At 40.3% G+C, this 15,045-nt stretch overlaps 1 protein-coding gene across 1 annotated transcript in view; it reads left to right on the forward strand.

The window, feature by feature from the left end:
- Window positions 1-238: 238 nt before the first annotated feature.
- LOC115200465 (PI-PLC X domain-containing protein 3) overlaps window positions 239-15,045 on the forward strand; it is a 70,510-nt gene continuing 55,703 nt past the window's right edge. The window contains exon 1 of the mRNA XM_029763560.1: window positions 239-496. Coding sequence (XP_029619420.1) covers window positions 394-496 — 103 coding nt within the window. The 5' untranslated portion in view covers window positions 239-393. The remainder of the gene's footprint in view (window positions 497-15,045) is intronic.

Genomic DNA, 15,045 nt, shown 5'->3' on the forward strand with positions numbered 1-15,045 from the left:
CCATGGATGCAGTATTTGTAGTGGAGAGCAGGAGAGTCATTCGCGGTTTCAACCAGAATGGGACATAAAATTGATTATTGAATTAAGTCAACTGACGATGGCTGGGCCCACCCTCAATTCAATGACTTCACAGGAATACATCACTCGCCGCCATAAGATCACCCTAAAATCACAATTATCAAAAACAACTGTTTATCGACATATCCTATGAAACGTGTTCGATATCCACATGTTCGCGCCATTCAGGGGGTGTGGCGTGGCGTGAACTCGCTCTCAGGCACGCTGGTGTGTGTGAGTTGAGTGTGGGTGAGTAGTAAGGGGAGCGAGCGTTGCATAGAGAAAGCGCACTCAACGCTCGCGCAGGCAGAGAGTGGGAATATAGTGCGCGGTGGCATGGCTTCCTCTCACGGGAAAAGCGAACCCAGGTTCGCCGACTGGATGGCAAATTTACCGGAGAGCATGCACAGCATCCCGCTCACCAACCTGGCCATTCCCGGTAAGAGTCCCATCTTAGCTTTCACGGCTGCGTAAAGGTGCGCATTGAAAATATGTATCGCTGATCTTGCAGTGAAGTCATTTAGGCTTCTTCCATGGATGATAGATATTTTACGTTTTAGTCATTTAGCAGATGCTCTTAGCCAGAGTGACTTACAGGAGCAATTAGGGTAAAGTGCCTTGCTCAGGGCACATTAGAGTTTTCACCTAGTCCGCTCGGGATTCGAACCAGCGACCTTTCGGTTACTGGTTCGGTTAACGCTGCCGCCCGGTCCAGATATTTATTGTTGTGTTATGTGTCTATCTGCGACAGAAATATTGAGTTGTAGAACTGAAGGTGAAGTCGGTGACCTAGCCGGTGACCTCTTCAGACGAATAACCGAGACAGAATTGTCATCTTCCATGCAAAAGGTTGTTTCGTTCTCACTAAAGTCGTAGGCTATAGGCTACAGTAGTCTCTCAAAACAACGTTGGAGAGATGGCACTTGTTGCGTTAAGGCGAGAGTTACGTGTAAGTGCAACACTATCTTCAAACGAATAGGATACTGTTGGGCTGCCAGGGCTCGATATGCTATGCCAAAGGCTGAGACGTGTGTCGAGGTCTATCGGCTTGATTAAAATCAAATGTGTCCTTGAGGGAGGGGTATGAATGATCTTACTAAAAGCTTGCTAATTCAAATTAATACATTAAAATGTCATTTCAACAAGTGGCCCGTTGTGCCCCTTTTTAAATATGTTTTAATGTATAACTGAAATCGTCCCTTTTTTTTTGGTAGGATATAGCACGTTATGTGTTAATGTGATCTTTGGCAGTGCGTAGGCTGTTAGCCTGAACGGGGCATAACAGGGTTCATTGCATTGCAACCATGATAGCCTATGTGCTGCTCATGAGTAGCCTACCGTCACATAATGTGTTGAATTTGTGGGTTTATTGATTTGTAGGGATCTCTAAATCCCCATTCAAAAGGTTTGTAGCCAGGTCAATCTCCAGTCTTTGCAGACTGTAGACATCCTTGACCCATTCAAAGACCTTCGTCCTTTCCTTCCTTGAGGAAACCAGTGATCTGACATAATCAGACTGCATATGGTCAAATGTTAAAAGCAAACCTTGCATATGCTTGCACCCTGCCTAGTTTATAGACAACATTGCCATAAGTATGTGGACACCTGCTCATCAAAAACATCTCATTCCAAAATCACGGGCATTAATATGGAGTTGCTCCCCACTTATGCTGCTATAACAGCCCACTAATCTGAAGGCTTTCCACTAGATGTTGGAACGTTGCAGCAAGGACTTGCTTCCATTCAGTCAAAAGATCATTAGTGAGGTCGGTGTTCCAATTCATCCCTAAGGTGTTTGATGGAGTTAAAGTCAGGGCTCTTTGCAGGCCAGTCAAGTTCTTCCACATGATCTCGACAAAACATTTCTGTTTGCACCTTGCTTTGTGCATGGGAGCATTGACATGCTGAAACAGGGAAGGGCCTTTCCCAAACTGTTGCCACAAAGTTGGAAGCACATAATTGTCTAGAATGTCATTTTATGCTGTAGCATTAAGATTTTTATTCTGTTGAACTAAGGGGCCTAGCCCAAACCATGAAAAACAGCCCCAGATCATTATTCCTCCTCCACCTAGCTTTTGGCACTATGCATTTGGGCAGGTAACATTCTCCTAGCATCCACCAAACCCAGATTTGTTTGTCGGACTGCAGAGAACGCATTTTCACTGCTCCAGACTCCAATGGCAGCAAGCTTTACACCAGTCCAGCCAACGCTTGGCATTGCACATGGTGATCTTAGGCTTGTGTGTGGCTACTCGGCCATGGAAAACCATTTCATGAAGCTCCCGATGAACAGTTGTTGTGCTGACGTTGCTTCGAGGCAGTTTTGAACTCTGTATTTGTATTTACTAGGATCCCAGCAGCTACTCTTCCTGGTGTCCAAACATATTAAAGCACTTACATTACATATAAAACAAATGATAAAACAGTACATCATACAACATTATTACACCACTACATATCTACAATACAAAATGTTCAATATCACTATCTATGCGTATGCACTCTGTATTGAGTGTTGCAACCGAGGACAGACTATTTTTACACGTTAAGCGCTTCAGCACTAGGAGGTCCTGTTCTGTGAGCTTGTGTGGCCTACCACTTTGCGGCTGAGCCGTTGTTGCTCCTAGACGTTTCTACTTCACAGTAACAGCACAATAACAGACCGGGGCAGCTCTAGCAGGGCAGAAATTTGACAAACTGACTTGTTGGAATGGTGGCATCCTATGAAAGTCAGAGCTCTTCAGTAAGGCCATTCTACTGCCAATGTTTGTCTATAGCGATTGCATGGCTGTGTGCTCGATTTTATACATCTGTCAGTAACGGGTGTGGCTGAAATAGCCGAATCCACTAATTTGAAGGGTGTCCACATACTTTTGTTTTATATAGTGCATCTCAGATCCTCTGCGATCCCTTCTAGGAAGACAGGATAGAAACAAGATGGAAGGAACGAAGTATGTTCAAGTGTTGTAATGGGCCATTGTCTTGGTATTAGCATCCAAAAGTGCTGCCAGCTGTTGGGATGTTTCGACTAATCATGCGGCAGGTCTCCTGAGACTGCAGCTCTGATTGGCTGTCTGGATTAAGACCCAGTCACTGATTTCACTCCTCTTGTGGAATGGCCAATTAACATCCTGAAAATTCTAGTGATTAGCTTCACTTATCATACACTGGCACACACACACACATGCAGGCAGGCGGAGAGTATTGGCGCTCACTTAAAATGTATACCAAACAATAACCATTGAATTCAAACTCTATGCACAAGGACTACTTTTAACAATGTACACTGAACGTAAAAAAAAAACACATTTACTGGAATAAGTGTGCAGATGCAAAGTTTGGAATTTCGGGAAAATCTCGCTCAGTTTTGTCATTTTCCAAAAATGAACAATATATATCTGCTCCGAATGAAGAGTCAACGATGACCGCAGAAAGAATGGGTTGTCAATTATGATATGACACATTGACATACAAAAATGTGAAGTGGATTTACACCTGTTAAAACCTCTTAAGAATCGTACACTTTTTTTCAATTTTCGCTTAAAATGAAATACCCAAATCTAGCGCCTTGTAGCTCAGGACCTGAAGCAGGGATATGCATATTCTTGATACCATTTGAAAAGAAACACTTTGAAGTTTGTGGAAATGTGAAATTATTGTAGGAGAATATAACACATTTAGATCTGGTAAAAGATAGAAAAAAAACATGGGTTGTTTATATTATGTATTTATTTTTTGTTCCATCTTTGAAAAGCAAGAGAGGCCATATAGCCTTCCCTGTAGCTCAGTTGGTAGAGCATGGTGTTTGCAATGCCAGGGTTGTGGGTTCGATTCCCACGGGGGGCCAGCACAGAAAAAAAAAAATGTATGAAATTGTATGAAATGTATGCATTCACTTCTGTAAGTCGCTCTGGATAAGAGCGTCTGCTAAATGACTAAAATGTAAATGTAATATAATCAGAGGAGTTAAGGCCGAATTTAGATGTTGGCCACAAGATAGCGGCAGTGTGTGCAAAGTTTCAGATTGATCCAGTGAAACATTCCATTACTACGCTATATTTTGTATCAAGTCTGCCAAGAGTTTTTCCAAATGAGCGGAATTGATACAGTTTCAAGTACATAACTATAGAGAACATACATTTTTTATTACCATAGCATTTTGTAAGTTTACACACTCCCAGGAATGTCATACATGATAGATAATTAGCTTCCCTACAGAAAAGACACTTCCCTTCACACATCTAGATGGATGGACGGGTGGGGGGCGGGGGGCAAGGGACAGCGGGGGTTCCTACAATGCAATACAATGGCTTTTATGAGTCATTATCTGGATCAGAAATGAAACAAATGATATTGCCATGAGGTGAGAACTTGCATATCTGGGAAATGAACATGCATATCAATAATGATTACTTAAAGTTGAAGTCAAAAGTTTACATACACCTTAGCCAAATACATTTAAACTCAGTTTTTCACAATTCCTGACATTTAATCCAAGTAAAAATTCCCTATTTTAGGTCAGTTAAGATCACCACTTTATTTTAAGAATATGTAATGTCAGAATAATAGTAGAGAGAATGAAATAAATAAAAGCTAAAACAAATCATCACATTCCCCGGGGGTCAGAAGTTTACATACATTCAATTAGTATTTAGTAGCATTGTTTTTAAATTGTTTAACTTGGGTCAAACGTTTCGGGTAGCCTTCCACAAGCTTCCCCCACAATAAATTCCTCATGACAGAGCTGGTGTAACTGAGTCAGGTTTGTAGGCCTCCTTGCTCACACACGCTTTTTCAGTTCAGCCCACAAATTTTCTATAGGATTGAGGTCAGGGCGTTGTAATGGCCACTCCAATACCTTGACTTTGTTGTCCTTAAACCATTTTGCCACAACTTTGTAAGTATGCTTGGGGTCATTGTCCATTTGGAAGACCCATTTGCGAACAAGCTTTTTCTTTTTGACTGATGTCTTTAGATGTTGCTTCAATATATCCACTTAATTTTCCTGCCTCATGATGCCATCTATTTTGTGAAGTGCACCAGTCCCTCCTGCAGCAATGCACCCCCACAACATGATGCTGCCACCCCCGTGCTTCACGGTTGGGATGGTGTTCTTCGGCTTGCAAGCCTCCCCCTTTTTCCTCCAAACATAACGATGGTCAGTATGGCCAAATAGTTCTATTTTTGTTTCATCATACCAGAGGACATTTCTCCAAAAAGTACGATCTTTGTTCCCTTGTGCAGTTGCAAACCGTAGTCTAGCTTTTTTATGGCAGTTTTGGAGCAGTGGCTTCTTCCTTGCTGAGCGGCCTTTCAGGTTACGTTGATATAGTTTTACTGTGGATATAGATACTTTTGTACCTGTTTCCTCCAACATCTTCACAAGGTCCTTTGCTGTTGTTCTGAGATTGATTTGCACTTTTCACACCAAAGTACGTTCATCTCTAGGAGACAGAACGCGTCTCCTTCCTGAGCGGTATGACGGCTGCGTGGTCCCATTGGGTGTTTATACTTGCGTACTATTGTTTGTACAGATGGTAACTTCGGGTGTTTGGAAATTGCTCCCAAGGATGAACCAGACTTGTGGAGGTCTACAATTTTTTTCCTTAAGTCTTGGCTGATTTCTTTTGATTTTCCTGGAATGTCAAGCAAAGAGGCACTGAGTTTGAAGGTAGGCCTTGAAATACATCCACAGGTACACCTCCAATTGACTCAAATAATGTCAATTAGCCTATCAGAAGCTTCTAAAGCCATGCCATCATTTTCTGGAATTTTCCAAGCTGTTTAAAGGCACAGTCAACTTAGAGTATGTAAACTTCTGACCCAATGGAATTGTGATACAGTGAAATAATCTGTCTGTAAACAATTGTTGGAAAAATGACTTGTCAAGCACAAAGTATATGTCCTTAACCGACTTACCAAAACTATAGTTTGTTTACAAGAAATTTGTGGAGTGGTTGAAAAATGAGTTTTAATGTCTCCAACCTAAGTGTATGTAAACTTCCGACTTCAACTGTATATGTAGATAATGAGATGATGTACCTAGCTATAGCCAGACAGTGTATTCACAATCATTTTGATGAGGTTAACTTCTTCGGGATCGGTTTCCCATCCACGGGACGGTTGAGCTAACGTAGGCTAATGTGATTAGCATGAGGTTGTAAGTAACAAGAGAATTTCCCAGGGCATAGACATATCTGATATTGGCAGAAAGCTTAAATTCTTGTTAATCTAACTGCACTGTCCAACATGAAAAGTTACTATTAAACAAATTAGGCATATTTTGGGCATTGTTGATACAACATTTTGAACATAAATCCCATGTTTCATTGGATCAGTCTAAAACGTTGTACATACACTGCTGCCATCTAGTGGCCAGAATATTAATTGCCCCTTGGCTGGAATAATTCATTATGGCTTTTCTCTTGCATTTCAAAGATGATGGTACAAAAAAAAATACAAAAGAATGCTTTTTTTCCCCTTTGTATTATCTTTTACCAGATATATTGTGTTATTCTCCTACATTCAATTCACATTTCCACAAACTTCAATGAGCTTCCTTTCAAATGGTACCAAGAATATGCATATCTTTGCTGAGGGCCTGAGCTACAGGCAGTTAGATTTGGGTATTGCATTTAGGAGAAAATTGAAAAAGAGGGGCGGATCCTATAGAGGACTTCTTGGATGACACAACGCAGTGCCTTTGGAAAGTTTTCCGACCCCTTTTTCCACATTTTGTTACGTTACAGCCTTATTCTAACATTTAAATAAATCGTTTTTTTAGCCCTCATTAATCTACCCAAAACACATCATAATGACACAGTAAAAACTGGTTTTTATAAATTTGAGCAAAAACCCCCCCATGATATCACATTTCCATAAGTATTCAGACCCTTCACTCAGTACTTTGTTGATGCACCTTTGGCAGAGAGTACAGAGAGTACAGCATCGAGTCTTCTTAGGAATGACGCTACAAGCTTGGCACACCTGTGTTATGTGAGTTTCTCCCATTCTTCTCTGCAGATCCTCTCAAGCTCTGTCAGGTTCGATCAGAAGCTTTGCTGCACAGCCATTTTTCAGGTCTTTCCAGAGATGTTTGATCGGTTTCAAGTTCGGGCTTTGGCTGGGCCACTCAAGGACATTCAGAGACTTGTCCCAAAGCCACTCCTCCATTGTCTTGGCTGTGTGATTAGGGTCTTCAACCTGTTGGAAGGTTAACCTTCGCCACAGTCTGAGAACCTGCTCCACAGCGCTCAGGATTTCATCAAGGACCTCTCTTTACTTTGCTCCGTTCATCTTTGCCTCGATCCTGACTAGTCTCCCAGTCCCTGCCGCATAAAAACATTCCCACAGCATGATACTGCCACCACCATGTTTCACCGTAGGGATGGTGCCGGGTTTCCTCCAGACGTCACATTTGGCTTTCAGGCCAAAGAGTTCAATCTTGGTTTCATCAGACCAGAGAATCTTGTTTCTCATGGTCTGAGAGTCCTTCAGGTGCCTTTTTGTCAAACTCCATGCAGGCTGTCATGTGCCTTTTACTGAGGATTGGCTTCTGTCTGGCCACTCTACCATAAAGCCTCATTGGTGGAGTGCTGCAGAGATGGTTGTCCTTCTGGAAGGTTCTCCCATCTCGACAGCGGAGCTCTGCCGTTCTGTCAGATTGCCCATCAGGTTGTTGGTCACATCCCTGACCAAGTCCCTTCTCCCCCGATTGCTCAGTTTGACCGGGCGGACAGCTCTAGGAAGAGTCTTGATGGTTCCAAACTTCTTCCATTTAAGTGTGATTTGAGGTGACTGTTCTTGCAACCCTTCAATGCTGCAGAAAGGTTTTGGTACCCTTCCCTAGATCTGTGCCTTGACACAATCCTGTCTCGGAGCTCTGCGGACAATTCCTTTGACCTCATGACTTGGTTTTTGCTCTGACATGCAACTGTGGGACCTTATAAAGACAGGTGTGTGCCTTTCCAAATCATGTCCAATCAATTTAATTTACCACAGGTGGACTCCAAGTTATTAAAACATCTCAAGGATGATCAATGGAAACAGGATGCACCTTAGATACATTTTGAGTCTCATAGCATAGGGTCTGGATACATGTAAATCAGGTATGTTTATTTTCTATAAATTTGCAAAAATTTCTAAACCTGTTTTCGCTTCATCATTATGGGGTTTTGTGTGTAGATTCAAGGGTTTGAATACTTCCCGAAGGCACTGTATATTGAATGTTAGCTAGCTAATTACCTAGTTAATGAAATATTGTTACCCAAGAAGTAAACTTTCTAGCTGGCTACAGTCATTGGTGCTGCAGCCAGCAAGCTAATTACCTAACCAAAAGGTGGCTAACTACCACAATGAAATAATACAGCTATTTCTGATAAAATGTTACCCTATATCTAGTTATACACTTTCTGACAATTTTACTATGTATCCAAAACGCAATGTAAGTGTTGATGTTAGTTGGCAGGGGTCTTTAATGTGTTTTGATTTCTAATCACTTTTAAGACTTTTTTTTCTTTCTAGTAGATGTTTTCTAAGACCGTTTGTCCATCTGTTTGACCTGAAATCAAAGCCTTTCCTTTTCCTAATTTTTAGGATAGAAAATGGTTGAAAAATGTGTGTATACAAAATAAGATACTATATATATATTTTAAATTAAGGCATATGAGATATATATTTTCTGGACACCCTATTTGACATGCTTCTATGAACAAGTTGGTGCTCATGGGCCTTTTACATGGAAATGACCATAGGTTTTTTATGTATCAGCTATCCACATCATATGCTATAGCAATCAGGTGCCTGACGGCACAGTCGATGACGTGGCACGCAACCATTGTTTGATACATGCAACGTTTGAGCAGGGGAACACGATGCAAATCTCTGTTTCTCTGATCTATCCTCAGAGACTAAAGAGGAGTGGCATGGCATACTCCACTCCTCCCAATGGAGGACACACACACTTCATTAATCTTCAGGGTATTTTGTGATGTGATTTGCAATCGAGCATCGCTGCGTAACATGAAAGACTGGGAAAGGAACTGCCAGAGATAGCCCTGCAGCCAAGAGGTCTAGTTAAATCATGTAACACAACTGCAATTCCACCTGCTTATATATCAATATCTCTGAAAGCAGAATTATCCCCATAAGCCATTCACTTATTGATTTCTCCTGGTGCTGGTGTGTTATTTGTTTATTTGGATCCCCATGAGCTTTTGCAGAGGCAGCAGCTATTCTTCCTGTACTCCACAAAAAACACTAAACATAACAAAATACTGCTAGACAAGAACAATCACACACACATTTTTTTATAAAACGATATACAACCAACACAACAAAATAAAAACAACTTTGTCAAAAAGACTTGACCATGATAACTGATCATCCAATATTATATCTAGAAGTTTAGCTTGCTCAATGGTCAACCTTTATACACTCCAGTTGAGGTGTAGGTCTTAGCATTTTTAACCAAATACAATGCTTTTAGATTTATTTAAGACCAGTTTTTATTACGAATCACCCATTCTGATGCTGACTAACTCCTTATTAAGAATTTAAATGATCTCGCTGAGATGTAGTGTCGAATCATCCACATACATAGTCATTCTAGCTTTGTGTAAGACCAGTTGCAAATCATTTGTAAAAATAGAGAAGAGCAACGGTCCAAGGCAACTGCCCTGAGGGACACCGCACTGTACATAGTGGTTCCTCTTTTAAGTTGCGAGCTAACACCAGCGTCACGGCTTCATTGCTCCAGACCACCGCAAGAGGGATTTAGAGCACTCATTATGCATTTGGGTCCCAAGGTTTTTATATGACCAATCATATTGAGTGGTTCTGATGACAAATTTGACGGGAGCCACCCGTCCCTGGTGACTTTCTTCAGCAAAGATGGCTGACAAAACATTACGGTGGAGGCAAATGTAAGTCATTATAACGCCATAACGAGTCAAGCAAAACATTTACAATTGAGAGGAATATGTTAGTTAATGTAGAGACAAACGATTGTGCATATTTTTGTCATAAAGTTAATTTATGAAAATTGCTATTTAGCAAGTTAGTTGACTAGCTAACATTAGCCAGCTAACTAGCTGGTGTTATGACATGAGTGCCTTTGTCATTCGTGTTTAATGTTTTAGGAATTCCTTAGAGAACCAGCAAACCAGGCTGTCGTCTTGTGAAACAGTGAATGTAAAGAATCTAGCCAGCTAAAGCATTTACTGCAAATTGAATGTACAATTGTGTTAGATTGCCTTGCTTATATTTGCCATGCAATACATCTGAATTAACATAGCTAGCTAACTATTTATTTGCTTATTGTGTAGTGGAGGATAAAAATAACTGTATGCCTATGGATGTGTAGCTGGCTACAGTATGTAGCCGATCTGTGTATGGGCCCTAAAACCTCTGTTATGAATGTTAGTTCAGAACCTATGAACCTCAGCTATCATAGTTGTTGTATTGACTACAAGTCTGAATGGCATTAATGAAGCCTATGGATTGAGTATAATAACTTTATTGTGCGACGGTTGCAAGTCCTATATACAGTACATGCGTGGTAATAACTACAGTACATGAGATCCCCCACATTGTAGCCTGTACATTGAATATATTCCCTGATCATGTACTCTTCCTTGGCAAATAAAGGTGCGGTTCAGGTATTTGTATTTATTATGCATCCCCGCAGCAGCTACTCTTCCTGGGGTCCTGCAAAATTCAGGCAGTTATACAATTTAAAGAACATTACAATACATTCACAGATTACTCAACACACTGTGTGCCTTCAGGCCCCTACTCCACCACTATCACATATCTGCAGTACTAAATCCGTGTGTATGCATGTGTCTGTGCCAATGTTTGTGTTACTTCACAGTCCCCGCTGTTCCATAAGGTGTTTTTTTTAATATTTATCTTTTTTTAAATCTAATTTTACTGCTTGCATCAGTCACTTGATGTGGAATAGAGTTCCATGTAGTCATGGCTCTATGTAGTACCGTGCGCCTCCCATAGTCTGTTCTGGACTTGGGGACTGTGAAGAGACCTCTTGTGGCATGTCTTGTGGGGTATGGATGGGTGTCCGAGCTGTGTGCCAGTAGTTTAGACAGACAGCTCAGTGCATTCAACATGTCAATACCTCTCATAAATAAAAGTAGTGATGAAGTAAATCTCTCCTCCACTTTCAGCCAGGAGAGATTTGACATGCACATTATTAATATTAGCTCTCTGTGTACATCCAAGGGCCAGCCGTGCTGCCGTGTTCTGAGCCAATTGCAATTTTCCTAAGTCCCTCTGTGGCACCTGAACACACGACTGAACAGTAGTCCAGGTGCGTCAAAACTATGGCCTGTAGGACCTGCCTTGTTGATAGTGCAGAGCATTGCTTTATTGTAGACAGACTTCTTCTCCCCATCTTAGCTACTACTGCATCAATATATTTTGACCATGACAGTTTACAATCTATGGTTACTCCAAGCAGTTTAATCATCTCAACTTGCTCAATTTCCACATTATTTATTAGAAGACTTAATTGGGGTTTAGGGTTTAATGTGTGTTTTTTCCAAATACAATGTTTTTAGTTTTAGAAATATTTAGGGCTTAATTATTCCTTGCCACCCACTCTGAAACTAACTGCTGCTCTTTGTTTGAGTGTTGCTGTAGTAGCCGACGTGTGTCGTGTCTTTCCTATGGATTAAATGATATGACATGCCAATTTATAAAATCAATTCTCTGTAATTAATATTACCTGATTAAACTAATCATGTAAATTTAATTAACTAGGAAGTCAGGGCACCATTGAAGAATGTTTATAGAGCCGTTATCTTCCGAATAAACTCTTAAAGACCTGGTAATATTTTATAGCAGTCAATTATTAATCATCACCTTATTCAGTCTCAACCAAGAATTTTACAACATTCAGATACCTTCACGAATCCTGGCTAACAAGTCAGCAATACACTAATTTTGTATATTTATTTACTAAATACCTAAATAATCACACAGAATTACGTATACACAGGATGGATCATGCATTGATTACTTATTATGTCATACTAGGAAACGTCCCTAGCAGACCAAACTGATATGATTGCTGGTTACACAAAGAAGACTGAGGAACAAGATGCTTGGGTCTCAATCGGACCTCATGAAGCTATGCCATCGAAAATAGAATCTTATGCCTTCTAAATAACCGCCCATTCGGAAAAGGAAAATGCAAGAAATATATTTACTCTGAGCTACGCTTCGATCGATTGGTCAAAGATGGAAGGCTGGGTTGCCCAGCAGAGATCTCCCTTGTCCTTTGAAGAATATTTCTGGGTGGATACGTTGTAGTCTGTCGTCATGTGGTAGAACTGATACGTTGTAGTACCCTGTCATTCTAAAGAGATTGCCCGTCCTTGCCTAGACCACGCACGTTTACAGCTGCTGCTGATAACTCGACGTCTAGGATGTATCACTTCTTTAGTGAATAAGAGTTCAAAGTTCATACCAAGTTGCCTTACTAAAATCAGCAAAAAAAGAAACGGCCCTTTTTCATGAACCTGTCTTTCAAAGATAATTCGTAAATAGATATTTTATTGTAAAGGGTTTAAACACTGTTTCCCATGCTTGTTCAATTAACCATCAATAATTAATGAACATGTACCTGTGGAACGGTCGTTAAGCCTTTCACACGTACCATCACAAGGGTGTGATCGTTCTACAGTGGTCGCTGAAGTGTACGATCACACCCATGTGTTTAGAAGGCTTATTTAGAATGGCCAGTTTCGAATGAGGCAACAATCAGCATTTGAGCTGGCGCCACTTTTTTCAGAAACTATTTACACAAACAGTCCTTACAAAGTTATGTCCAGAATGTGAGCAGTTTATTTTTGGATGCAATGTTCAGATATTCACAGAAGTATCTATAGCATAACACAATCATCCAAACCGGAAAAATGTAGGCTACATTTGTCCTAGAGCTAACTGAGGAAAGATTGACGCAACACAAGCGGTCATATTTTCTAACTCACTGAGCTCACCATTGATCGAAATAATTGAGTAAAACACTTTCTAGAAATCGAAAATAATCCGACGGTGATTAGTTTCAGCATGCAGCCATGCTTTTTTTCCTGACAGAAACCTAAGAGAAGACGAGATGCGTTTAGTCTGTTTATAGTATGCATGTTATGGGGTGTGTCGTCTACCATCGTTCACATTCCACCATTCACTTCCTGAAGTTTAAAAAAAAAATGAGTGAACCCTTACTCACCTCATTTTGTTATAGCATCTTTGGTCCGACAGATGATTACGTGAAACCCAGAATGCATTGTATGTCAACAAGCATGGCTCCACACAAGCTGGAAATAGCTTAGCTCATCAATTTTTTTTTTTTTAAATTTCACCTTAATTTAACCTGTCTGGGCTAGGGGGCAGTATTTTCACGGCCAGATGAAAACGTACCCAATTTAAACAGGTTACTACTCTGGCCCAGAAACTAGAATATGCATATTATTAGTAGATATGGATAGAAAACACTCTGAAGTTTTTTAGAATTGTTTGAATGGTGTCTGTGAGTATAACAGAACTCATATGGCAGGCAAAAACCTGAGAAATATTCAAGCAGGAAGTGAAAAGTCTGAGAATTGTAGTTCTTTTGATTCTCTATCAAAGCTACAGTGTCTGTGGGGTGACGTTGCGCTTCCATTGGCTGTCTAAAGCCTTCAGAAAGTGGTTTGAGCCTTCTCCTGTCACTGGGCAGAGTATAGGAGCTCATTCACTGAGTGGTCTGCCTGGCAACAAAGGGATTGGATATGCGCAGTTCCTTCTTTTTCTTCTTGAATGAATATGCTATTTTCCGGTTGGAATATTATCGCAATTTTACGTTAAAAATAACATAAAGATTGATTTTAAACAGTGTTTGACATGCTTCTAAGTACGGTAATGGAACATTTTGACTTTTCGTCTCTCATTCCGCACTCACGCATTATGCCTTTGGATAAGTGATCTGTACGCAAGAACAAAACAGAGGTATTTGTACATACATATGGATTATTTGGAACAAAAACAAAATTTATTGTGGAAGTAGCAGTCCTGGGAGTGCATTCTGACGAAGATCAGCAAAGGTAAGAGAATATTTCTAATACTAATTCTGAGTTTAGGTTGCCCCGAACTTGGCGGGTGTCTGAATAGCTCACCGTGACGGCTGAGCTCTGTACTCAGAATATTGAAAAATGTGCTTTCTCCGTAAAGCTATTTTAAAATCTGACACAGTGGTTGCATCCAGGAATAGTCCATCTATAATTCTTTAAATAATTGTTATATATTTTGTCAACGTTTATGATGAGTATTTTTGTAAATTGATGTGCACATTCACAGGACGTTTTGGTGGGAATACATTTTCTGAACATCACGCGCCAATGTAAAATGCTGTTTTGGGATATAAACAAGAACTTTATCGAACAAAACATACATGTATTGTGTAACATAATGTCCTAGGAGTGTCATCTGATGAAGATCGGCAAAGGTTAGTGCTTCATTTAGCTGTGTTTTGGGTTTTATTGACACATGTCCTTGCTTGGAAAATGGCTGTGTGATTATTTTTGTCTATGTACTCTCCTAACATAATCTAATGTTTTGCTTTCGCTGTAAAGCCTTTTTGAAATCAGACAATGTGGTTACATCAAGGAGAAGTGTATCTTTAAAATGGTGTAAAATAGTTGTATGTTTGAGAAAGTTGAATTATGACATTTTGTTGTTTTTGAATTTGCCGCCCTGATATTTCACTGGCTGTGTCCCACGCTAGCATCCCGCCGAGCCCATAGAAGTTAACCAGTTAGGCTAGATGAGAACAAGTTCTCATTTACAACTGCGACCTGGCCAAGATAAAGAAAAGCAGTGTGACACAAACAACAACAGAGTTACACATGGGATAAACAAAAGTACAGTCAATAACACAATAGAAACATACACTGTGTGCAAATGGTGTAAGGCAATAAATAGACCATAGTA

The sequence above is a fragment of the Salmo trutta genome, chromosome 9 (assembly GCF_901001165.1).
Source record: "Salmo trutta chromosome 9, fSalTru1.1, whole genome shotgun sequence".
Classification (NCBI taxonomy): Eukaryota; Metazoa; Chordata; class Actinopteri; order Salmoniformes; family Salmonidae; genus Salmo; species Salmo trutta.